Genomic DNA, 25,214 nt, shown 5'->3' on the forward strand with positions numbered 1-25,214 from the left:
GTGGAGAAGATTTCACCTGAAAAGTTACAATACTGTAAGAATTTGGCTATTTTACAGAGCCATTTGTTAATAATATTATAGTCAAGTAAAAGGTAACATAGAAATTAACAAAGTATATATTACAGAACTAATATTCATTTGAAATAATAAGAAATAACTATTTATTTGTTGTGCTGGCAAAAGAAATTTCTAAAAGAAAACGCAACGGCGAGTTCAAAACCTTGTTTGTCGTATATATCCGTTACTTAAAATTACTAATGCTAAAGAAAAAAATAAATAAAATAAATAAATTTCAGTTACAGAAATAAGTTAAGAGCACAAGGAATCGCAGGTAAAATCAATAGTCAATATTGGTTTTAAAAATGAAATGTAAGCATTAATTTACTACAGCAATAATTTCCCACGGGAACGAAGATGAATAATTTTGGATACGTGTCATCACAATCATGTGAATGATAATCACTTAGTCATATGTAAGTATTTGAGAAACATCCAACTTGAGAGAATGCTACCTTTTGACAATTCCGCAATTTACGAATGTTACTCATGTCATCTTCATGAAAGACCCCTTTGAAGAAAACCGCGATTTGTAGTAACCCTTGTCTGGGGGGATATTGCTCATGACGATAACATAGCATCTATGGGCTGAAATCTAAAGGACGAATTACTCAACTATTTCAGGTTACAGTATTTACAGAAATTTCGTTCTTTGTGGTTTGTGTGTTTGTGTTGTGGTGTAGATATATATATTCAACTAGTTTGGAATATTTTTTTTTGGAATATTCGTATTTAAAAGAGCCATTCTGGAAAGGTGTAAGTAATTTTAAATTATCATTAGAATTTCTAGAATACATACAAAAGATTTTGTAATCCATTTAACTGTCCGTTTATTTTAGTTTATTTATTTTAAAATACCATAGAGACACTAGCATATAATTAAATTATTCAGAAAAGCATAGTACCAAGATGTTCCCATTCTGGAAAGAAATGTAAGTTATTTTTTTTTAACTTAAACATAACAATTGTTAATTGTAATTTCAATAATCAATGCTCATATGTTTCAGTAAGCATAATTCTAATACTGAATGGTTTTATTTTTCCATAAGAATAATCATAGGGTACATATTAGAGTATCAACATGGATACATTAGCGATTTTTCATGTCTAATGTGTATGTGTGTGTGTGTGTGTGTTTGATGGACACCAGCATATAATTAAATTATTCAGAAAAGCTCGAAACACTACCACCATCACGACTTACTCTAAGAATTCCCACCCTTTAACAGGAAAGAAATACCCCAAAATGTATTGGAAAATTATAGAAGAAAAAAAAATGTATGTTTGAGTGACATTATCATATAATTAGATTATTCAGAAAATCTCGAAACAGTGCCGCCACACGACTCTACTATGAGAATTTCCACCCTTTAACAGAAAAGGAATACCCCAATATGTATCGGAAAATTAGTACTGTCTTCTGTAGAAGGAAAAAAAACGTATGTTTGAGTGACATTAGCATATAATTAAATTATTCAGAAAGCCTCGAAACAGTGTCGCCATCACAACTCTACTCTACTCTAAGAATTCCCACCTTTTAACAGGAAAGAATACCTCAAAATGTATTGGAAAATTAGTACCGCCATCTATAGAAGAAAAAAAAAAGTATGTTTGAGTGACATTAGCTTATAATTAAATTATTCAGAAAACTTCGAAACACAGTAGCCAATATGACTACTCTTAGAATTCCCACCCTCTAACAGGAAAGAAATATCCCAAATGTATTGGAAAATTAGTATAGTCATCTATCGACAACCAAACATGACGACAATGTCGGATGTGTGTCACGCTGGGAGAATTCCAAGATATCTTATCTCAAAAACATTGCCCACAATTCCATAGCCAAACCAAAACACCATGTGATATCACAGAGACACATATGTTCTCCAAAAATTTCCAAACACATAACGTCACGATTCTTATCTCCAAATATCACCCGCAATGCTATAAGCAAACCAAAAAACACCACGTGATGTCCCTGACAGATGAGGGCCCCAACGAAATTCCAAACATTCCAAACTCTATAACAACAAACATGCACGTCACGATTCCTTAACTTATCTTGATCTGGTCAGAAGTGTCTCTCCCACCAATCATGACAGGATTCCTTATCCACTAATATATCTCCCTTTTCCATTCAAAACAATAACGTCATTTATTTACAACTAACAAATGACGTCACTTATCTTCATCTGATAACAACAAACATTCAGGTCATGATTCCTTATCTTATCTTGATCTTGTTCTGGTCAGTAGTGCACCACCAATCACAACACGAATCCTTATCTCTACCATCACTCATAATTCCATATGCGAACCAAAACACAAGAACTCATGTCACTGACACATATGCCCCCCAGGGAAATTCCTAACATTCCAATCTCACGACGTCACGCCGACAATGATCATCGTCTCAACAACCAATCACGTCACGATTCCTTATCTTATCTTGATCTTGATCTGGTCACTAGTGACCGGACTACTACTACTTAGTGGGTCCTAGTTAGTCGAGATCTGGCACAGGGCAAGCAAGTTCTTTCTCCCGGAAACTGGGGTTTTGAGTCACACAGTCTCATAGAACCCACACCACATCATTAAAGACAATAACATATCGTGGTATCTTATGGAGAACGAGATGGTGACACTTGTCCATCGTCTCTTCTTAATCGGATGCTGCTTATAATTAGTAATGCCTTTTGGGCAAACTATCTCTGATTGGTTACTGGTGGAAACTGAACTGCCCACTCAGTCTCCAAAAGTATGACAAGGCTACAATAGCATGGACTACTCCCTAGAAGGGAAGAAAAAGCATTAGATTTTGATGATTTTTTAATAATAATCACTGCATTTTAAGCCTTTACGTCACACTAGCTGCTCAGAATGACTTTTGTAACTGTTTTAGGATGAGATGGTTAGTCTTATGTCTAAATAAATAAATCTTACATAGAAACTGTGTGTGTGTGTGTTAATTTCGCCAAATTTTCTGATTGTGCCATGAATAAACCGAGTTTCTGGGACGAAAAATCCTACCTTCTGTATGAAGTTGGCTAATTCACCACTTGAAATGTCTTCATAAAGGCTTTACACATCCTAGAAGTCTTTGCAGCAAAAGGGCTTCATGGAAACGAACTATTAGGCTCTACACAATGCATTGATAATAATACATGTACTGGCCAAATTGAAGAGGATCGGTATTGGCGATTGCCAATACCGATCCTCTTCAATTTCCATGCGCATAGTTAGGGAACAGCCTTCAATCAACTGCTGTACACAGGAAGCTCTGTTTCTCCTTACAAGCCTTCTCAGACGACGGCGATCTTGTTCTTGATAGATTGTCATAGAACCACATTTATTCCTCTCTAAAGACAAACATTAGGCTATTTCCACTCATTAAACTCCCGGCATATCTTGCCTCTTGAGAAACCAGTCAGCTCTACTGTTTTCAAAATCATGGTTCCAAACTAACGGGTACCCACAATAAGCCCTTTATCGAACTCCGAAAGATAATTTGTTTTTCTCGTAATTGTGATCAACATTATTGTTGTTACTGACCAGCAGCCTAGAACACGTGGTAACGCACGTGATCAAATATTTTGCATATATGCTGCGTAAATGTGCATAAAAGTTTCCTAATTAAGTGACCAGCATATGTATCATGTGCAGTAAAAACAGCTAAAATCTGAAGAATTATCACGAGCACTGTAGTTACTAAATTAACAGTGTACCTAAGGTATCTTAGGTCGTTTCGTTCATTGCACTAGTACAGTGAACCCAGAGGAAAATGGAAAGAATATTACTCGATATTACCATTCTAGATAGAAAACGCAATACTTTGATGAGAGCGCTTAGACTAGAGTGAGAGACATTATAACAGGCATTAAAAGTTCCAAATGGCAATGGACAGGTTATATTACAAGAAGTTACACTCAAAAATAGATGAAGTTAATATTTCAGTGATATCCTAGAGACGGAAAGAGAGCTATTGGAAGACCAAAGAGACAATGGAAGAATGATGACTGGAACTCATTTGATAGAAAGGCTCAAGATAGGAATGAATGGAAGGCTTTGGAGGAGGTTTTCGCCCAGCATTGGACAGAAAAATGGCTGCTGATGATGATAATTAGTATAATGAATTTCTCACACATCTCATTAAGATATTTTAATGATACTGGTACGGGGTTGAAGCTAGAAGATCTGCTGTCAGACGCGAATATCGTCTTACGGGAAGGAAAGGCTACCGAAAGTCTTTAGGACGATGTATTTGAAAATGTATCTGATATATTTGAGGCACTTTCTCAGCTATGCATACTTTTCACAGTGTTTTTTTTTTTTAATTAATGTATGGAGTTTCCCTCGGAACATTTATTTGCGAATGAGGCACTCGTAATGAATCAAGAACTATATAAATATATGGCGGTGTTCTAAACGTTTTTGTATAAGTGTTTAATAAAACACTTTGAAAGAAGTCGATCATGATTTGGGATGCTTGCAAATGGAAAAACAGAAATAATTTAAAAAAAAAAACGGAACATAGTATGTCTAGTTTTTAAGTGCGTTTAGCAATTAGATTCGTTTTGACTGCACATCCGTTTGAATGTAACAACTTTACTCTAGCTAGTGGATTTTAATGAAATTTGGTATTTGGATTAGTTACCTTTTTTTTTTTCTCTCTCTCTCTCTTTCTTTCTAGACATTGGATTTTCGTTTAAATGGGACCATTTGCTAGTGCAAAATCTTTCCAATTACAAAGTGTTATCTCCACTCTTGCTGGATGAAATCTAATGAACTTTGAGGCTTTCGTCTGAATGTGTTGCTCATCCCAGTTTTGTATTTTAGCTTTTTTTTTTTTTTTTTGGTGGCAACATGATGCAAAACAATACAAAAGTGTATGCTATACACGACAAATAAATTTTGTATACAATTCATAAGAAAAAACTGCCTCTAGGTTCAATCATATGATCATGAATAATTTCACATAGAAATATTCAAATATGGAACATACACCTTTCTATGATTATCTCATATGGTTGATTAGTTAGGATTAGCAGTAAAACTACCAAGTACTTTCGTTCGCGACAGCTGGGTTTGGCGTTCTCTTGATGGAAAGTTTACCACGGGCATCACTGATGATTATAATACAATTCTGCTATAAACCAAACATCACTGTTATGTATAATTTGACTGTTATTGTTTGTTCTGAAAGTTTAATTGCCATGTTTATATTTAAATGATTAGTTAATATAATGACGCACACACATGCGACTTCCGCATTACCGGCTTGCTGCATGTAAAGCACCTTCCCATAATGCCATCTTCGGGGAAATATGGCCGATCTCTTTCAATTTTAGCAAATGTTTGGTGTTGGAAAATACCAGCAATACCCAAAAGTTCGAGTTACGTGAGAATAATTGCCCAGGAATTAACCATACAAAAAAATCACCTTACTGGTTACAGTTTATGATACTTTTTAGGCGAAACGAGTTGTGCACAATGATAAGCTGATGAATCATACCTTTCACCTGAATTTCCACTACGTTTGTCAGACAGTCCAATAGTTGACGGAATTCTTGTCTCCGTTCAGTTGTAGCAATGGGGAATGTATACACAATTTCATAGACATAGTTCGTTGACAGCATCATTGCCCAAAACGAGGTCTACAAAAAATTTTGTTCTTGTATATAAATTTACACATATATCGTGCGTGGCTGCATAACCTTTTATATAACATTGTGTCTCATTATCTGCAAAAATGACAGAAAATCCAGCTGAGGACAGCATCAAAGTGGTGTGTCGATTCAGGCCTTTAAATTATGCTGAAGAAAGGGCTGGTAGTAAATTTATCGTAAAATTTCCACAAGGCACCGAGGAATGTTTATCTTTATCGGTAAGTTCATATAACTTATAAAGTATCACGAAGTTCGCTATTATTTTAAGGGTACTTTTTTTTTTGTAAAGTTAGGGTACGTAAATTTCGTTCAAATTGCATCTAATTTTGTTCACTTCTTCAAACGATGGAAAGAAAAATAATGAAATAAATCAAGAAGTTAATTTATACTTAAATATAAACAGTTGGAGCATGTTTAAATATTACACCGCAACTAAGAAAATTTTGGATCCCATACTTGTCAGAAATGCAATTACTGACAAGTAGGTGATCCTAACGTTTCGAAATTACGTGGCTTATAATTTGACAGGCGAACATATTTTTAATGCATTTAATGATAATGAATTTATGTTTTTCGGTTACTTTGTTTTAGTATATTAGAAAGCAGTCATTCATCATAATTGAGTTTATGAGTCTTGAAACATTAGTGTTTTGAAAATGACTTTTTTTTTTTTATTATAACTTATTCTACTTTTGCAAATGTTTACGTCATTTTGCTCTTCCCCAGTTCCCATTTCAGACTAGTGAGGGGAAAGGGTTGGTAATGCAAAGAGGACATCAGTTATTTGGGTCCACACCTGAAATGGAGCTTTTTTTTTTTTTTTTTGACCCTTCATCAGTATCCTGATTGATTTATTTGATCATAAATTGCACTTTTACTGTTTACCACCTCTCCTCATATTACATGAAATGCAGTTTTGGAATTATTTACTAATTAAAAAAAGGTTTACAAAAGGAAACAGCTAATGACATTATGGTACTACTGCTATACTTACCTTTTTTAGTTTATTGCTCAACACATTCAAACTTTTGTTTCCAATATATATTTGCATTATTAAACACACGCCAATAATTAGTGCACTATTAAAGGAATGATATAAGTGCATTTATAATTAGCTATTCATGTAATGTATTATAAGCATATTCTGTGACCTCATATGTAATAGCATAATAAATGCAAGTAAAGCAAAGGAATCTCAGAATGCAGGAAAAACTTTATTGTGGGTGGAATCTGAATGGTGGTGTTTTCCTAATGCATGGTTACTGACCTTCAAGTTTGGATGATTTGATATTGAGGGTTGAAGGAACTAGAAAATGTTCAGGCAGTTCAGTATTAGCTGTGAGGATAGATTGAAAGAATTCAAGTGCCAGAGCATAATAAATAAGGAGTTCTGATAAATAAGATGAGATATAATTGAGGCATTGAATAAGAGGAGATGGGATATAATTGAGGCGTTGAGAGAATCATATTGTTGAATAATAGGGAGATTTTTCAAAGATAGATGTAGGAGAATGGGGGTAGGGGGGGAAGAGAGCATCCCTGAAAATGATATAGGAATGCACAGTAGAATTTGGATCTGGAGAGTGATGGATGTGTAGAAAGAATTATTAGAGTGGATGATGAGTGCATAGGTGGCAACTGAACATAAGATGTGGTATGGCAAATATTGATAGTTTAGGTTGGGTTGACCTCTCATGATAGATGACTCTAAGAAGGACTGATGATCATAATAGAAGTGAATTTATTTATTACTTGCATCTTATACAGTAAATTTGTAGTAATATTCATAGATCATTGTTGGTGTTTTAAAAAATAAATAAATAGGTTATCTGCAAGTATGGCAAATATTGATAGTTTAGGTTAGGTTGACCTTCCATGATAGATGACTCTAAGGACTGATGATCATAATAGAAGTGAAGTTATTTATTACTTGCATCTATTTCAGTAAATTTGTAGTAATATATCATGGATCATTGTTGGTGTTTTAAAAAATAAATAAATAGGTTATCTGCAAGTTTTTATTTATTTTTTGTTGATAATGGGTATCATTAAATGTTATTTTTTTATTATTAAATTCTAGATTTGCACTTGTGTAAATCCAGAATATTAACATTATTAAAAAATTAATAAAATAGAAAAGAAAGTCTGTAGCCCACTCATGGCATTCATGTACTATAGGTCTGGTAAGAGTAACATAAAAATATACTAAAATATCAGAAAAATAAAGCATTTTTCTGATAAAAGGCTTTTGTTGATCAAAATAAATTTTCTTTGTTTTGACAGATTTTGTTACCTGTGATCATTTTTGAAAAATAACTTCTCTCTCTCTTCAACCCCCCCCCCCCCCCTCACTCCCCTTTATTAATGCCCATGTTCCAGATCACCCAACTCTAAATCAATTGAACAAAGAGAGAGATCATTAATGGCGAATTTATAAGTGACTTTATTTGGGTGGAGCATACTTTAATTTTCTCAAATCATTAATGAAAATTGAAGATATAAATATTCTAGGAGTAATTACTTTGAAAGATTGCTAAATGAAACAGTGTCAGCATGGTGGCAGAAAACACCCAACAAGAATGCAGTCAAGAATACATATCTATAGTTGAAGTAGAAAAAGCCATTAAAAACCTGAAATGCAGAAAGGCAGCTGGAGTAGATGAAATTTTATCAGAAATGTTTTAGCGGCTGCACTGCAAAAAATACACTAGAAGGCCTCATTTTGAATGATTGGAGTAGAGCTCTCATAGTACTTATCTACAAAAAGGGTAATAAAACTATATGTGAAAATTAGAGGTATTTCGCTTCTAAGTTTCCTGGTAAGTTTATGCAAATATACTTGAGAAATGGCTAAGAAAAATTGTGAAGGAAAGGGAAGCTTGCTGAAGAACAAGCTGGATTCAGACCAATTAGAGGTTGTCAAGATCAGATTTTCTCATTTTAAGACAAATAGTTGAGATATCTGGGGACCGCGCGGTTAGCCTAGTGGCTTTGCGCCTCGCAACCATATGCCTGGGGAAGGAGTGTCCCAGGTTCGATTCCCGTTGTAGACGTGAGGAATTTGAGGATCTTCCTCAGGCATAGCCAAGTTAACCGGTCTTGGGCGCGGTCAGTAGGGTTTTTTCCGCCAGTTTATCTGGCGTTTTTCATCCCGCAAACAGGCAAACCGGCCCCGTGAACACACGCCTCTACAGTCAAAAATATATCCCCCCCCAGCGGCAGACCAGGCGACGGGTCAGTTGGGAGTAGTACTAACAAGAAGTTGCATCTAAAAGTAACACGCGGACCCTGCATAGGAAGCGGGAATAATGCGTAGAAGAAGAAGAAGTTGAGATATCTGGGGAATATAACAAGGATTTATATTTAAGTTTCGTAGACCTGGAAAAGGCATATCACAAGGTGAAAAGAGGAAAGCTTCTCAAAATGTTACTTATATGGAGTAAATGGGACATTATATCTAGCAGTACTTTGAGTTGTAAGTCAATGGTTAGAATTGAAGGAGATATAGGAAGATGTTGTGATATTAAATCAGGTGTGCAACAAAGATGCACATTATCACCATTGTTACTTTTGAATAAATCCAGTACGTGTCTGCAAAATTTCCTGTCTAAATTGCCTGGAGTGGTGAGAGCGAGAACGGTCAATGCATTTAAGGAGTGGTATGATAGACTTTGTGTTTCCTAGGAGGGACCTCTCTCGATGAGTCTTGATAGACTTGTGTTTCTTAGAAAGGACCTCCCATGATGAGTCTTTTGACTCCATGGAGGCCTGAATAATAATAATAATAATAACTGTTGTAATAAATTTGTATTAAAATCAGTAATAAAAAGAAAAAGACAATGAAAATAGGCAGAAACATTGGAAACACCAACTGTATACTTAATAGTGAACCTACAGAACAAGTAAAACATTTCATCTTTTTAGGTGTAATTTTTAGTGAAGATGGCAAATTAAATATGGAAATAGACAACAGAATTAATAAAGCTGGTATGGTAGCAAGTCAGGCTGAATAAATTTATAAGGAATAAGAAAGAAATTAGTCAGAGCACTAAATTAGCTGTATACAAGATAGTGTTCAAACCAATTTTAATTTATGAATTTGAGAACTGGGTTAGAAATAAAGCACTTAATCAAATACTAGACTGCAAATATGAGAGTTCTGAGAAAGATCAGTGGCGTGAACAGATGGCATCAATGGCAATATTGTATTAAAAATAAGGATATTAGGAAAATACTTGCTATTGTTAGTGTTCAGGAGTGATCTCATATGGTGTGGTTACTAATATTTATTATCCATTCTTAAATAGAATGGATAATAAATATTAGCAGAACAAGTGTTTTTTGCCAGGTTGGCAGGAAAAAGACCCAGATGAAGACTAAGATGTAGATGGATTGATACAATAGAAAGTGTCTTAGAAGACTGAAATACAAGATCTGATATTGTTGGGATCTTGTCAGATAACAGATTGATTTGGAGGAAAATTGTTGATCAGAAGTTAGTAATGGCATGACTTTTTCATGTAGTACTATTATCATATCCTATACATCCCAAGGTACATATCAGGAATTTGATGGTCATTAATAACACCTCAGTGTATTGCATTCAAGTAGAATATTCAATTAAAATATATTAGAGCAGTCTGTATCCCAAACTCTTCAGATATAAGATGTTTTGGATAATAGATAACTATATACCTAATAGTTGTTGCTTTCCAAACAGGATTGTTGGAAGCAGTACTTATTTTGGAATAGGCTAGGCATCACTTTCAAAATAGGTGTTGCTTTATACTTTATTCAGCATCTTATAGTTACTCTTTATTATTAATCAGCCTATAGTAGCATCTTTTGTTTTTAATAACCACGAAATATTTTAAAACATTTGCAAGAGAAAATATGTACTGTACATTATAAATAATGGTTCTGAAAATCTTTAAAAAAAACATTTATATTAAAGAAGAGCTAGTTTGAGAATGGATGGGTGTGTGTGTGTGTGGGTGGCGGTAAATTACATTTCTTAGCCAAGCAAGGAAATTAATATTTGTATTAGAAAATAGGTAGAATTATTGATAATGAATTCTTCATTTTGAGTTGCTTTTACCTTACACTGCCTGCAGGCATAAACTAGTAGGGATTGTCATCAAAACATTTAACCAATCATTTGCTGTAAGATATATCAAATACAGTATTATACTGTTCTTCTAAGTCCCCTGTTTATTATTACTGTTATTATTAAACATCTGACCTCCATTTAGTTAGACTCATCATGGGAGTTATGCACTATCACACACAATGTTCATCCAACCTTCCCTTAAACTGATTCAGTGTGTCTACATTCACAACACCCTCAAACAATGCATTCCACTCTCCATGCCAAGAATCTGCTCCTCACTCCTCTGCTCACACCCTCCTTATAAAGCTTCCAGTGATGGCCTCTTGTTCTACTCTTCCCTCTCCCATTCTATGAAAAATCCCTTCCTTGTCAACCTGATAACAACCCCTGACTAGCTTATATGTCTCAATCATATCCCCCCTGCCCTTCCTCCTACTTATGAGGCTCTGCAACTTACATTCTTTCAATCTGTCCTCATACCCCATATTCAACATTTGTGAATCTTTTCTGGACCATTTTCAACATATCTTTATCACCATGAAAGACCTGGTGACCAAATCTGTGCACAATAATCCATATGAGGTCTGATCAAGACCTTTGCAATGGTATCATAACTTCTCTATTTCTGCATGTCAGGGTCCTCCGCATCATTGCCATTTATCCAATATGATGTCTTCACAATTTGTGTAATGTGGCTCCTGAATTTTGGGTACTTGTCCACCATTACTCCTAGATCCTTCATCTCCTCTATCTCCTTTAAAGTTTCACCACCAAGTGTATAGTTTGCATCACATCGTTGCTTACTAGATTCCAAAAACACACTTTGTAACATTCTATCGACAATTCCATTTACCTGCCCATTCATGCAATCTTTTCGAATTCTCCTGTAAGGCCAAATCTGCTTGACTCTGCATTGCTCTCCCCAATTTTGCATCATCTGCAAACAGCTGCATATAACTAGTTAAACCCATTCCAATATCATTAATATACAAATTGAACAACAATTGTCCCAAAACTGACCCCTGAAGCACACCACTAGTGACCTGCTTTCGGGATAATGCACCATTCAACTTTTTGATACCTGACAGCCAGCCACTGATCCAACTCAGAAGTCTGTTATCCAATCCCTTCTATTTCAGTTCATTTAACAGTTTGCCGTGTGGTAGTCTATCAAAGGCTTTTGCAAAATCTAAGTATTCTTTCTTTTAAGGTTACACGGTTTCAGGAATGCTATTGCCATTCCTTATGTTAGAGGCATTTCTGAAAAATTAGAAAAATTTTAATGTTGTATGCAAATACAACATTAAAATCACCTTTAAACCCCCAAACAAGTTAAGACACCTACTCAGTTCTTCTAAAGATCCTCTTCCACACCTAGCCCACCCAGGGGTATACAAAATACAATGCGCATGTTACATACCATACATAGGGGAAACAGGGTGAACTATCCCAATCAGACAAGACGAACACAAACGACACATTAAATACCTCCATTTTGGGAAAACTGGCCTTTCTGACCACGCACTCCAACCATACCACAGAATTGATTGGAAAAATAAAACTGCACCAAAACCTGGTTTGAGAGAAAATTTAAAGAGTCATGTGAAATGCTGAAACACAACCCAAATCTCAACAAAAATGATGGCCTAACCATTTCAAGAATGTGGAGGACCCATCTACAACTTGTTTAACAACTTAAACTAGCCATAGAAAAATCCCACTACAAGAAGATAACCTGGTGAAGTGTTTGTAATATTCAACAGCAACTGAAAGAAATCATATTATCACAATCAGAACTGTACAAATCCAGAAGAATATTAATACATGAGGACTTTAGCAGTTTATTGTAGTTGTATTTATATTTATTTATTTTTATTTTATTTTATTTATTTTTTTTATTTATCATCATCATCATCAAATTCCTGACATGTGCCCTCAAGGGGTGTACAGGATATAATAGTACTACATGAAAAATTTACATCATTACTAACTTCCTATCTACAATTTTCCTCCAAATCAGTCTATTACTTGTCAAGACTCCAATATTATCATTATCAGATCTTGTATTTCTATCGTCTAAGGCACATTGTACCATATCAATCCATATATCTTGGTCTTCCTCTGGGTCGTTTTCCTGCCAACCTGGCAGAGAACACTTGTTTTGCTAATCTTTCCTCGCCCATTCTGTTTAAGTGACCATACCGCCTGAGATTAGCTCTGCTAACGCACTTCTGGATGCCGACATGTCAAGTTCTTTCCTAATATCCTCATTTTTAATATGATATTGCCATTGATGCCATCTGTTCATGCCTCTAATCTTTCTCAGAACTCTCATATCTGCGGTCTCTAGTCTTTGGTCAAGTGCTTTACTTCTGACCCAGCTCTCAGATCCATAAGTTAAAACTGGTTTGAACACTGTCTTGTATACAGCTAATTTAGTGTTCCAACTAATTTCTCTCTTATTCCATATGAATTTATTCAATTGACTTCCTACCATACCAGCTTTGTTGATTCGTTGTCTATTTCCATATTTAATTTACCATCTTCAGTAAAAATCGTGCCTAAGTAGCTGAAATGTTTTACTTGTTCCACAGGTTCCCCGTTCACAACACAGTTGACATTTTCAACAATTCTACCTATTTTCATTGTCTTTGTCTTTTTAATGCTGACCTTCATACCATATCTATTACAACAGTTATTCAATTGAGTCAGGGAATCTTGCAAACTAGTAGTGGATTTATTCAGAAGTATAACATTGTCTGCATAAAGCAAAGAGCTGACATTAACATCTCCAATTCTGATATCATGTTTAATACCACTTTCCTTCATAATGTGATCCATATAGATAATGAATAACAGAGGGGATAATGTACATACTTATCTCGCACCAGATTTAACATTAAACCATCTTCCTGTACATCCTTCAATTCTAACTGCCGACTTACAACTCAAATAAAGACTAAGTATTGCTTTATATAATGCCCCATTGTCACCATATAACTGTAGTGTATTGAATAGCTTCTCTCTTGGCACCTTGTCATATGCCTTTTCCAGATTGACAAAACTTAGATCTTTGTTATATTCCCATGCTTTGACTATTTGTCGTAAAGTGAAGATCTGATCCTGACAGCCTCTATTTGGCCTGAATGCAGCTTGTTCTTCACCAAGCTTTTCTTCCACAATTCTTCTCAAGCGTTTCTCAAGTATACTTGCATAGCTTGGTTCCTTATACACTTGTATCCTTCCGATGATGACCTCGAGACAGGGGTCGAAACGTCAAGTTTTATTTTATTAGTAATTAATAAAATAATCTGTTCAACACATGTGTTTTTGTGTCCCTAAATTTATAAATATGAAAAATCTAAGTATACTACTGTATGTGCATCTCCCTTGTCCAAGACATTTGTCACCTTGTTATAGTATGTAAGTTAGTGAAACATGATCTCTCTTTACAGATCCATGCTGACCACAGAGACTACTGCTGTTAATCTATTTCTGCATACTTCTCACCAGTTTCTCTAGTACCTTCACCAAAACTCCAGATATATAGATTGGCCTATAATTTGTAGCTTTCCACTTTATTACCATATTTATCTAGTGGAACAAATTTTATTCATGTGCTGCCTGAGATAGTTATCTCTTAAGAACTTAAGAAATTCATTTTCCCTATTCCCAAGAGTTCCAATCTCTTGTAACCTGTGCTGTTGTAAAAATTATTAAACATGTTAGTAAGTGTAAAGATGTGCATTTTGGCATGATGAGATTTCTAACACCATATTATCTTAGTGGAGTTATGCTACAAGAAAATGATGAGTCTAGGGATCTTTGAGTAATCGTGGATAGGAATTTGAAGTTCACAGGTCATATAGCAAAAATTGTCAATACAACTTAGAGGATAATTGCGATGTAGAAACAAACTTTGAAATGTATGGATCAGGAAGTCATTTTGTCTCCTTACAAGGCCTTGATAAGACTGCACCTGGACCACTGTGTGCAGATTTGGTCTGCTGAGTTTCATGGGGATAAATAAACTGTGGAAAGAGTCCCAAGAAGAGTTGTTATTATAATGGGCATCTCCATGGAATCATAAGACTCATTGAGTTACAAAGATTATAACAGGATTATGAAATTTAGATTATGAAGACAGATTGCATGTGAACTACAGACCCTGGTTAATAGGAGGAAGAGGGGGGGGGGTGATATCATCTGAAGAAATTTTTCATTATAAGAAATAAGAGGCCTCCATAGCTCAGTCAGTATAGGCAAAGCCCTTTGGTTGGAAAGACCTGGGTTCGATTCCTGTCCAAGACGTGAGGAATCTTCATCTGGTCTCTTTAGACTAAAGAGACTAGATGAATATGGAGGCAGAGAGTTTTCCACTGAAACTAGAGTTTTTGGTTCCTCAGAACAGGCAAACTGGCCTGTGAACGCACATGAATGTACAGTCATAAAATATGTATTTAATCCCTCACTAGGATGGCTCAACCAGTCCTAAGGGATGGTGGAGGATTGGGGAAACCCATATGAATAAAAAAAAATTATGTAATGTGGGAAGAGAACATGGGAGGGGGGGGGAGGGCATGCACAGAAATTTGTTTGCAGCTAAGAAAGGGGTGAGAGCTAGATTTTTCTCTCACATTGTGGAATGGTTTGCCTGTTGAAGTAGTGAATGAAGCTAGTGTGAATGAGTTTAAAGAAAGGTATGACACCGGGTTTGGTTGATGTATAGCCTCCCTTAATGAGCCTTTGACTCCCTGGGAGTCTCATATAATGATAATAAAAGGGAAATATTCAGTTGTTTGCATGTGATGCTGAGCTAGGAGTTAATGAATAGGTAGAAATCCTGAGGATGACTTGGACATAGTATATGAATAGGATAACTACTGTCAGTTTATTGTGTCCAAATGTTAGGTCATGCACTTTGAAATGAAGAGATCACAAGCTGTGTACTACACTGATGGAGCTGAATGGTAGGAAATTGATGAGGCCAAAGATTTGGGGTTGATTTTGGACAGGGAGTTGAAGTTTAGAGGGCATATCACACAGGTGGCCAAAATGACACATTAGATTACTTAGTTGTTGAGAAACACATGGACAAACAGGGATAGACTGATTTTCCCTTTCAGTTGTTTCTGACCATAGGTGACTCTGTAGGCTTTGCCCACAAAGTATTCCTGGTGAGATTTTTACAAGGTAGTTCACCAGTTCACCATTGCTTCCCCCCCCCCCCCATTTTATCCAGGCTTGGGACCGGCATATGGCTGGGTTGTATTCATCACTGTAATCCATATGTGTTCATGGGGCCGGTTTGTTCTGGGGGATGAAAAACCTAAATTTCCAGAAGGGGAAAAAAAAAAAACCCTACCTCCGTATTAGACCAGCTAACTCACCATTAGTTGAAAGAGACCAGATAAAGGTTCCTCATGTCACTGACGGGAATCAAACCCAGGTCTTTCTGACTTGGGTTTGCTTCGTCTATACTGACTGAGTTATGGAGGCTGAACAGGGATAGGGAGGATATTATTCCCCTTTATAAGTCTTTGATAAGGCTGCATCGAAACTAGACTACTGTGTACAGATTTGGTTGCCTGGATTCGATGGAAATGAGGAAGCGATGGAGAGGATCCAGAAGTGAGTAATAAGCCTATGGAATTCTCCATATGAGAATAGATTCAAGGTCTGTGGACTACTTTGACTAGTCAACAGGCAAAAAGAGGGGATGTGATGGAAACATATTAAAAATACTTTACAGGATTGACACTGTAAACATTGTACAGTAGAGACTGTTTCAGTATATTCCGTGAGGGAGAGAACAAGGGGTCATTCCCTGGAAATTGTGTAAGAGTGTGGTTAACAGGGTGTTAGGACTGATACATCATCCTCCATGCAAATGAGCTTTTGTTTGGATGGTGGTGAATGAGTGGAATGGGTTGTGTTAGGTGGTTGTGAGTGCTTTGTCAGTGAATGAACTCAAGGATAAGTGTGACAAGTATTGCATGAATAGTGGATAGTTATGGACCTCCTGCGATGAGTTTTTGATTCAGTGGAGTTATCCAAGGTGGTGATGATAATTTAATCAGCATCCACTACCCTCTGAGGCAATGCATTTCATCACCCAACACTTGCCATGCAAAAAAGAAAAAGTACTTCACATTTTCTTTCTCACATTTCTCTTGCACACTTCCAGAAATAGAATGAGAAATGCACAGTTATTTTATACATGAAATTATATTATGACAGTAGCGAACATAGCTGATATATACACCACTAGGATTTTATCATAGCTAACACTAGTTGGTAGTTCAGATTATGCCAGCGTGTATTATTTTTATAAATTTCATGTTATGAGGGATGAAAAACAAATTGTGAAAGGAAAAATTTTGTTACTTCCACCTGAGAACTGCAATCATAAAAGATTATTACATTGCCTTTTCAGCAAATTTAAAAATTGTACTGGAAAGTGCCATTTTTTTTTTTGAGGACATCTATTTTTTTTTTTTATTAATAAATTTATTTTTAATTCAGACCCACACATGAGATATCACTCTGTTTTTTCTGGAGAAAACTGAGTGATAGAGGCTGTTCCAAAGAACAGATGGATGGAATGAAAGAGGAGTTGTTTGAGTAAATTTGAAGCTGATAAGTAAAGGATGTTGACTAGTGGCTGCTTATCTTGCAGTTTGGAAGAAAGTGCAGCAGTGATAGTGGCAGTTCCTCTCCAGGCTGTGTGGTGTTCTGGATTGTGTTGATTAGATTTTCTGCTCTCCAATTTTACCATTATTCAAGGTGAAATACCCAATTTTATGTCTAAGATCAGTGCAGTAGTAAATGTAAATGAACTGAAGATCTCAAGACAGCTGTAAATACTGTGAACTTTCCAACAGAAAGATTTTTTTCTACTTTAACATCGCCCAAGGCAAGCATCTGTGCACTACATATAGATATGCTTACAACACGAATCAAATATGGCAGCAACAAAGCTGAGCAGTAACAGAGCACTGAGTCTTGCTTACTCTAACAAGCCAGCTGAAGTTTAGAAATGCCATAATGCATGGACAAAAAAAAAAAAAAAAAGAAGATTCTTCAGTGCAATTTTTGCTGCCAGTCAACGTGTTCTAATTGTGCAAAGATCGGCGAATTTGCAGTAAAACTCTGATATCCCTCAGACAGCCATTCTTTTTTCCCCTGTGCCTCCCTTCCATTAAACAGTTTCTAAACCTCAGAAAGCACATGAACAGCAGCTTATTACACTTAATAATACTTAAATAAAATCAATGCACTAGGAAAAACACTAGAGAAAAACACATGGCCACCTCCGATAATGCCAGCGAACATCGCAATCTCATCACCATGTCAGTCCAAGACACTATGGGGTAGAGAATAAAAAATACAATGACATTGTAGTGAGCTTTCATTCCAAAACAGACATGACACTAAATGATGACATTGCAAGTTTGCTGAATGATGCAAATTTGATCCTTGGAAAATCCTCACTTCACTGCTTCAGGCCCATGAATGCACAGAATGACAGAACAAATCTCCCACACCCAGTTAAAGTGACTTGTGATACGGTAGCAAGCAGATCAGCATTCATACTGCTGTGGACAACATGTCAGATGGTGCCTCTGCTATGTCATGTATACGACTGTAACAGGACCACTACTTTTTAATTTGTTTAGGACACATTGGAAAACTGTGAGGTGACAAGGAAAATACACTATGAAGAACAGTGTTATAAAGGATAAAAATTGTTTCTGCTAGCTAAAGAGGATAAGATTGTTAGAAGATGGAAAGAATGCTTTGATGAGATTTTAATTGTAGAACTTTCATGATTAGAAGTTCAATAATGAAAGAACCTGCTGTAAACATATATTTAAATATTATTATTATTGTTATCATCTGACTGTCATACAGTCAGAGACTCATGATGAGAGGTACACACTATCCCATAAAAAAATCATGCTTTAAACTGATTCAATGTGTCTACATTCACAACACACTCAGACAGTGCATTCCAGTCATGAACCACTCCATGTAAAGAACCTTTTCCTCGCTCCTTTGCTCACACCATCTGTATACAGTTTCCAGGGATGGCCTCTTGTTCTATCCCCTCTCTCATACTATGAAAAGTGCCTTCCATATCAACCCAATAACAAACATTGACTAACTTATATGTCTCGCTCATATCCTCCTATTCACGAGGCTTTGCAATTTACATTCTCTCCATCTGTCCTCTTACTCCACTTGTATATTACACTAGAAGCAACATCTAAAAATAAAATAATGAGTGTAATAGAGAAGAAAAGTGGAAAGGCATGTGGCAATGATAATACAGCAATAGAGGTGCTTAAGACAACTAAAGAAACTGTTGCTGATAAATTGCAGGTAATTTTTAATAATGTGCTAGAGACTGAAAATATACCTGAACAGTGGAAAGAAAGATTTTATTTATTCTTATGGCAAAAAGAATACAGAACAGCTACAGGTCAATGTCCAGTCTGGAAAGCCAATCCAAGGCCTCATCCGTCACCTTGTGGATGTCCTGTAGGCCACCACCGTGAAATTAGCATCTTGAGCAGTCGTTCACAATATGAGTAATCATCTGAGCAACTGGAGAACAATCACAATAAGAGTGGTCTAACAGCCTCCATTTATGTAGTAGGTAGCCACATCTGCCCTGGTTAGTTCTGATCCTGTTGATTGATGACCAAATCTTCCTAGGAATAACAAAACCAGGCTGCAGAGCACAGGGATCTTCTACCAGGAAGCAGTTTGTTGGGAGATTGTTGGACCAGTATTCTCTCCACATGTCAGGTGTTGATGGCAGGACAGCTGAAGAGAGTTCGTCCATGGACCAGAAAGGCTTTCTAGAATTTAGGCAAAGACTAGGTGGATTTATGAGCGTCTGGTGCAGAGGCATTAGTGGGTTGCTCATCACTTTATTAAATTTTTTAATTGACACTTGTCTTCTCTGTATGTTTGATGGAGCAGTGTTAGATAGGACAGGCAGCCAGGAGAGAGGGGTGCTTCTCACTTTCCCACTAATTGTGCTCATGGTAGAGTTTAGCTGGGTGTCTGTAATGTTAGTGTGTGCACTTCTTTCCAAGACAGGGGCACAATATTCTGCTGCAGAGAATGTGAGGGCTAGTGCAGACGACCTTAGGACTTCTGCACCACAATCCCAGGTTGTTCCAGCAAGCCCTGAAATGATATTGTTTCTCGTTTTAATTTTGTTGGACAGGTTGGTGATGTGCCTTTTATAGGTTAGGTTTCTGTCCAGGCTCACTCCAAGGTATTTTGAGGCTTGTGTTCTACCATTTTTCCACAGAAAGAAAGGTTGAGGTGCCAATTTGCCTCTGCTTCAGGTGAAATACTGTGGACACAGTGTTTGTTGAATTTGACTTCAAGTACCACTGCTTGAAGTACTCTTTCAGGATGTTCTGGTCTGTGTTCAAGGTTGGCAAAGGAAGTAGATTGATGTAGGATCACTAGGTCATCAGCGTACATATATTTGTTTGAGCTGGTATGTAGTAAGTTGTACACGTAGATATTAAAAAGTAAAGGAGATAACACAGAGCCCTGTGGGAGACCGTTGTGAAGGAGTCTGGGCTGGCTCTTTTTTCTGCCAATATGAACCCGAATCTTTCTGTTAGAGAGAATGGATTCAAAAAGCTGGAAAGTTTTTTTGCACCTTATAATATTTGCTAGCTTTAGGAGGAGGCCCCTGATCCAGATTGTGTCATAAGCTGATGTTAGGTCAATGAAAGTGGCTCCAGATTTAAGTTTCTTCTGGAAGTCTGCATCAATCTGTGTTGCCAGGACCTGGTCACAGCAACTTCTTCCTGGCCTAAAGCCAGCTTGTTCAATCGGGAGTGCTCTTTCGATGAGTGGTGAAATTCCTTTAAGGAGAATTCTTTCAAAGAGCTTAAAGGTGGAGCAAAGCAAGGAGATGGGTCGTATTTTACATACTCGGGAGCAAATGTAGACACTGAAGGTGAAACTGACGGGATATGTTATAAAGATTGATGAAAGCAAATACTGTTCTCAGAAAATTAAATAAAACATATGGAAATCATTCAGATTTCATAATAAAATCAAAATAAAATAAAATCAAAAAATTAAAAAAGTATAGCCAATGAAATGAAAGTGTGACACTCGAAGTGAGGAAAGTCGGTATGAGGAAACAAAAGGAATGAATGATAGACTGACAAATAGTGTAATTGTCAGTCTATTTGACAATTATACTATTTGTGATGTGAGTTAGGATGCAAGACTTGAAAAATGAGTTAATAAGAAATGAAATGAAAAATATGTATAGTGAGATGAGAAGTTTGGTGGATAAGAATGGACAAGTGCAAAAAGGTTAGGATGAATGAAAGCAGAGAAAAAGAGGTGGTGAATGACCCCAAGAATAGTGATATATGGAGATTCCATTATTAGAGGTGTGGTAAATGAGAGATTTCATAAGGTGGGTTTTCCATGAGGGAGAATTAGTAAGATAATTGATGTGTTAGACAAGAAAAACAGACGAGCAAGAAGTTGGTGCTGGTTGTTTGAACAAATGACTTGGTTGGATATAAAGAACATGTGATGATGAATATCAGGAGGTTGTTGAGGAGAGTGAAAGATAAGTGTGATTGGAAAGGTTGTCAGTGTGCTGCCTAGGTATCATAGTGATGACATGAGTTGAAGAACATGGATCATGAATGGTATGTGGTACAGCTGTGTGAGTGTGAGAAGAAGGGAGTAGAGTTTTTGTAAATGTGTGTGCATTTCAGGAAAGGATGTAAATGTACAAAAGTGATGGGATGCATTTAAATGGATTTGGTGTGAGTCAGTCAAAGAGACTGTTGCTACAAGAGGGAACAATAAGTGATGTGATCTAGAGAGAGCAGAGGAAATAAGAGATGAAGCAAATGATTAGGAGAGAGGAACTGGTGAGACTGGAGTGATTTTAAATGAGAATAATAATACTGTGAGTTATAATGATAGAACAAGAATGCAAAATAGACATGGAATTGGGGAAAGTCAGGGTGGACAGGGAGATGCAGTATATAAAGGAGGGCACACGAGGATTGAAAGGTTTAGATCTGATGATTTCACCAGAGGATGTTGATTGTGAGTGTGGTTTCACACTTCTTTTGAGTTGGTGAGAGTGATCACCTGGGTTGTAGCTAGCCATATGAAGACTTCTGTGAGGAATGGATATATGTGGAATTGCAAGGCTGGTGAGTATGGAAAACTTAGGAGACATCTTGGAGCTATAGCATGCAATGAGTTAAGTAGGAGGAAGAAAAATGCTGCATGGGAACTGACCAAAAGATATTTAACAACATCAATGTGCAAATGTATTCCAAAGGTCAAAAGACTGAATAAAGCAGGTGTCAGATGAATGAATAAAGGGCATAAGTGTGAAATTTGGAAGAAGAGGATACTGCGAATGCAGCACAAGATGAATAATGGTAGCACTCAGTTGCATATAAGGAGTATAAAGAGCAAGCCAGGAAGGCGACTCAGTTGGTAAGGACAATATAAGCAGAAATTAGCAAATCAGGCCAAGAAAAACCAGAGTTTTTTAAATGTGTGGTAAGTAGAAGGAAGAATGATTATGATAAGATGATATTAATGATGAAAATAGTAGAATGGTAACTGCTGCAGAAAACAGTTAAGATATTCAGTTAATGATTTATAAGGGTGTTTCATCCTCCTAATCCTCTAGCTTCCTCTCATTAAGAGGGTTGCAACTGATTACTAGGGAGATATGATGTAAGGTGGTTTCCTGTTGCCTTCCTTGCCATAAATATTTATGACTAGCCGTATGTGTTCACGGGACTGGTTTGCCTCTTTTGAGAGATGAAAAACCCTAGTTACTGGGAGGAAAAAAGCCCTCCACCTCTATATGAGACCAGTTAAATCACTTTTTGTTGAAAGAAACCAGATAAAGGTTCCTCACGTCATGGATGGAAATCAAACCCAGGTCTTTCGACCAAAGGGCTTCGTCTATACTGACTGAGCTACGGAGGCTCGTTTCATCCTCAACAGGGTGAAATCATGAGAAACTAAAGTGTACAGGACATAGGAGAGGATGCCTTAATTGTCGTAATAAACTTGATGTCAATAAAGCAATAGAATTTGATGACATATCACCACATGTCTTAGGGAATTGGCTGTAGCATTGGCATACCCGTTTAATAAGGTTCCAAGAGAGTGGAAAGAAGGGAAATTTGTTCTACTGCATAAATATGGCAATAAGGCTGTGGCTACAAATTATAGGCCAATATGTATATCTGGAGGTGGTTAAGGTATTGGAGAGATTTGTGAGAACTAAGATACAGGAATGGGTTAATAACAGCAGTATTCTTTGTGGTTGTCAGAATGGGTTTGTTCAAGGCAGATCGTGTTTTACCAACTTATTTATGTAATATAACAAGGTGACAAATGTCTTGGACAAGTGAGATCATATATAGTGGTATATTTAGATTTTACAAAGTCTTTTGATAGACTGCTACACAGTAAGCTATTAAATAAATTGAAATTAATGGGATTGGATAACAGACTGAGTTGGATCAGTGACTGGCTGTCAGATAGGTATCAGAAAATTGTATATGGGAGTGCAGTATCCCAAAAGAGGAAGTTCACTAGTGGTGTGCCACAGGGTTCTATATTGGGGCCACTGTTGTTCAATTTTTATATTAATGATATTGAGATTGGTTTGACTTGTGATATACAGGGTGGTTCAAAATTCCATGTACAAACTTCGAAGGGAGGGGGGTAGAGAACATCAAAATCAACCATATTCATATAGGGAAGCATGACCGGAAACGCCACCCGAAAGTGATAAATGGTGCTGTTCGGCAGTGCTCCAGGTGAACAATTGGGGGCTTCCTCATTCAAACTTTCAATGTCGTACGAAGAACATGTCGTTTTATGAACAGTGAGATGGCAGACATGCACCTCGTTTACGGGTTAGCTGATGGTAATTGATGAGCCGCTGTATGAATGTATTGCGAAAGGTACCCAAACAGACGTGTACCGCATCACCAAATGTTTGCACATTTGCATGAGAATTTGTAACTATGGATCATTCAGGGATCGCAGGCATGATAGTGTGTGGCTACAATCGACGCGAAATCCCACCATAGAAGAGGAGGTGTTGCATGCGATGGACAATACTCCAGAGACAAGCACACGTGCCATTGCCTCTGCTATAGGAGTATCTCGATCCAGTGTATTGCGCGTTTTGCACTCGTACATCCATTTCATCTGCAACGGGTCCAGTTACTGATGGCTGAAGATTATCTGTGATGTGTGGAATTCGCGCAGTGGTTTCTGCAGAAAAGTGCCGTAGACCCAGATTTTCCTACTTGTGTTTTGTTCATGGATGAAGCTTCATTTACCCACGAAGGGGTCTTCAATCACCACAATGTGTGGGCCCATGAGAATCCACACGCTGTGCGATCACATGCTGCACAACACTTTACCATTAATGTATGGGCAGATATCGTCACTGACTGTTTAGTCGGCCCATACCTGTTACTACTCGACTGGACTCCCAGAAGTATCGGACCTTTCTGGAAGAAGTTCTGCCAGATTTACTGAACAATGTTCCAATGACTGTGTTGACAGATGTGGTTCTAACATGACAGGACTCCAGCCCATTTTGGCATTTCTATGCGTCTGTATTTGGACAGGTCCTTTGGGACTCAATGGATTGGGCATGGTGGACCCGTCGCATGGCCACACACTCACCTGATTTATCGAGCATTGATTTCTTTCTGTGGGGGACCCTTAAAGCCATGGTGTTCGAAACGCCTGTTGCCGCTGGCATGGACCTCGTGACAAGAATCGCCATCGGCGCTGCTAATATCCGGGAAACTCCAGGTATTTTTGAAAATGTACGGCAATCAATGCATTGTCAGTGTCAGACATGCATCACTGCTAATGGTCATAATTTTGAGCACCTGATGTGAAACCATATTATGTATCCAACTACTATTGAACTGTTAAGTTATGCAAAATTTTTTTACACTACTTACTACCTTATGTTATTTCTGTATCTTTGTGTTCCTGTTAGTACCTTCCGATGGCGTTTCCGGTCATGCTTTCCTATGTAAATATGGTTGATTTTGATGTTTTCTACCTCCTTCAAAGTTTGTACATGGAATTTTGAACCACCCTGTATAACTGTTTTTCAGATGATGCAAAATTGGGAAGAGCCAGTGCAGAGTCAAGCAGATGTTATCACTTTATAAGAGTACTTGAGATTGTATGAATGGACAGATGAGTGGAACTTTCAGTTCAGTGTTGCAAAGTGTAAGGTTTGAAATTTGGTATGCAACAACAAGACATAAAATATACACTTGGCAGAGAAACTTTAAAAG

The 25,214-nt window shown here is 36.9% G+C and overlaps 1 protein-coding gene across 2 annotated transcripts in view; it reads left to right on the top strand.

Moving 5' to 3' along the window:
* The first annotated feature begins 5,171 nt into the window (after window positions 1-5,171).
* LOC150099979 (kinesin heavy chain-like) overlaps window positions 5,172-25,214 on the top strand; it is a 579,478-nt gene continuing 559,435 nt past the window's right edge. For both annotated transcript variants that reach the window (XM_090403282.1, XM_090403283.1), the window contains exon 1: window positions 5,172-5,941. In XM_090403282.1, the coding sequence (XP_090259408.1) occupies window positions 5,807-5,941 (135 nt within the window). In that variant the 5' untranslated portion in view covers window positions 5,172-5,806. The remainder of the gene's footprint in view (window positions 5,942-25,214) is intronic.

Source organism: Typopeltis vanoorti, chromosome 13 (assembly GCF_054136105.1).
Source record: "Typopeltis vanoorti isolate ZY-2024b chromosome 13, IOZ_Tvanoo_1.0, whole genome shotgun sequence".
Classification (NCBI taxonomy): Eukaryota; Metazoa; Arthropoda; class Arachnida; order Uropygi; family Thelyphonidae; genus Typopeltis; species Typopeltis vanoorti.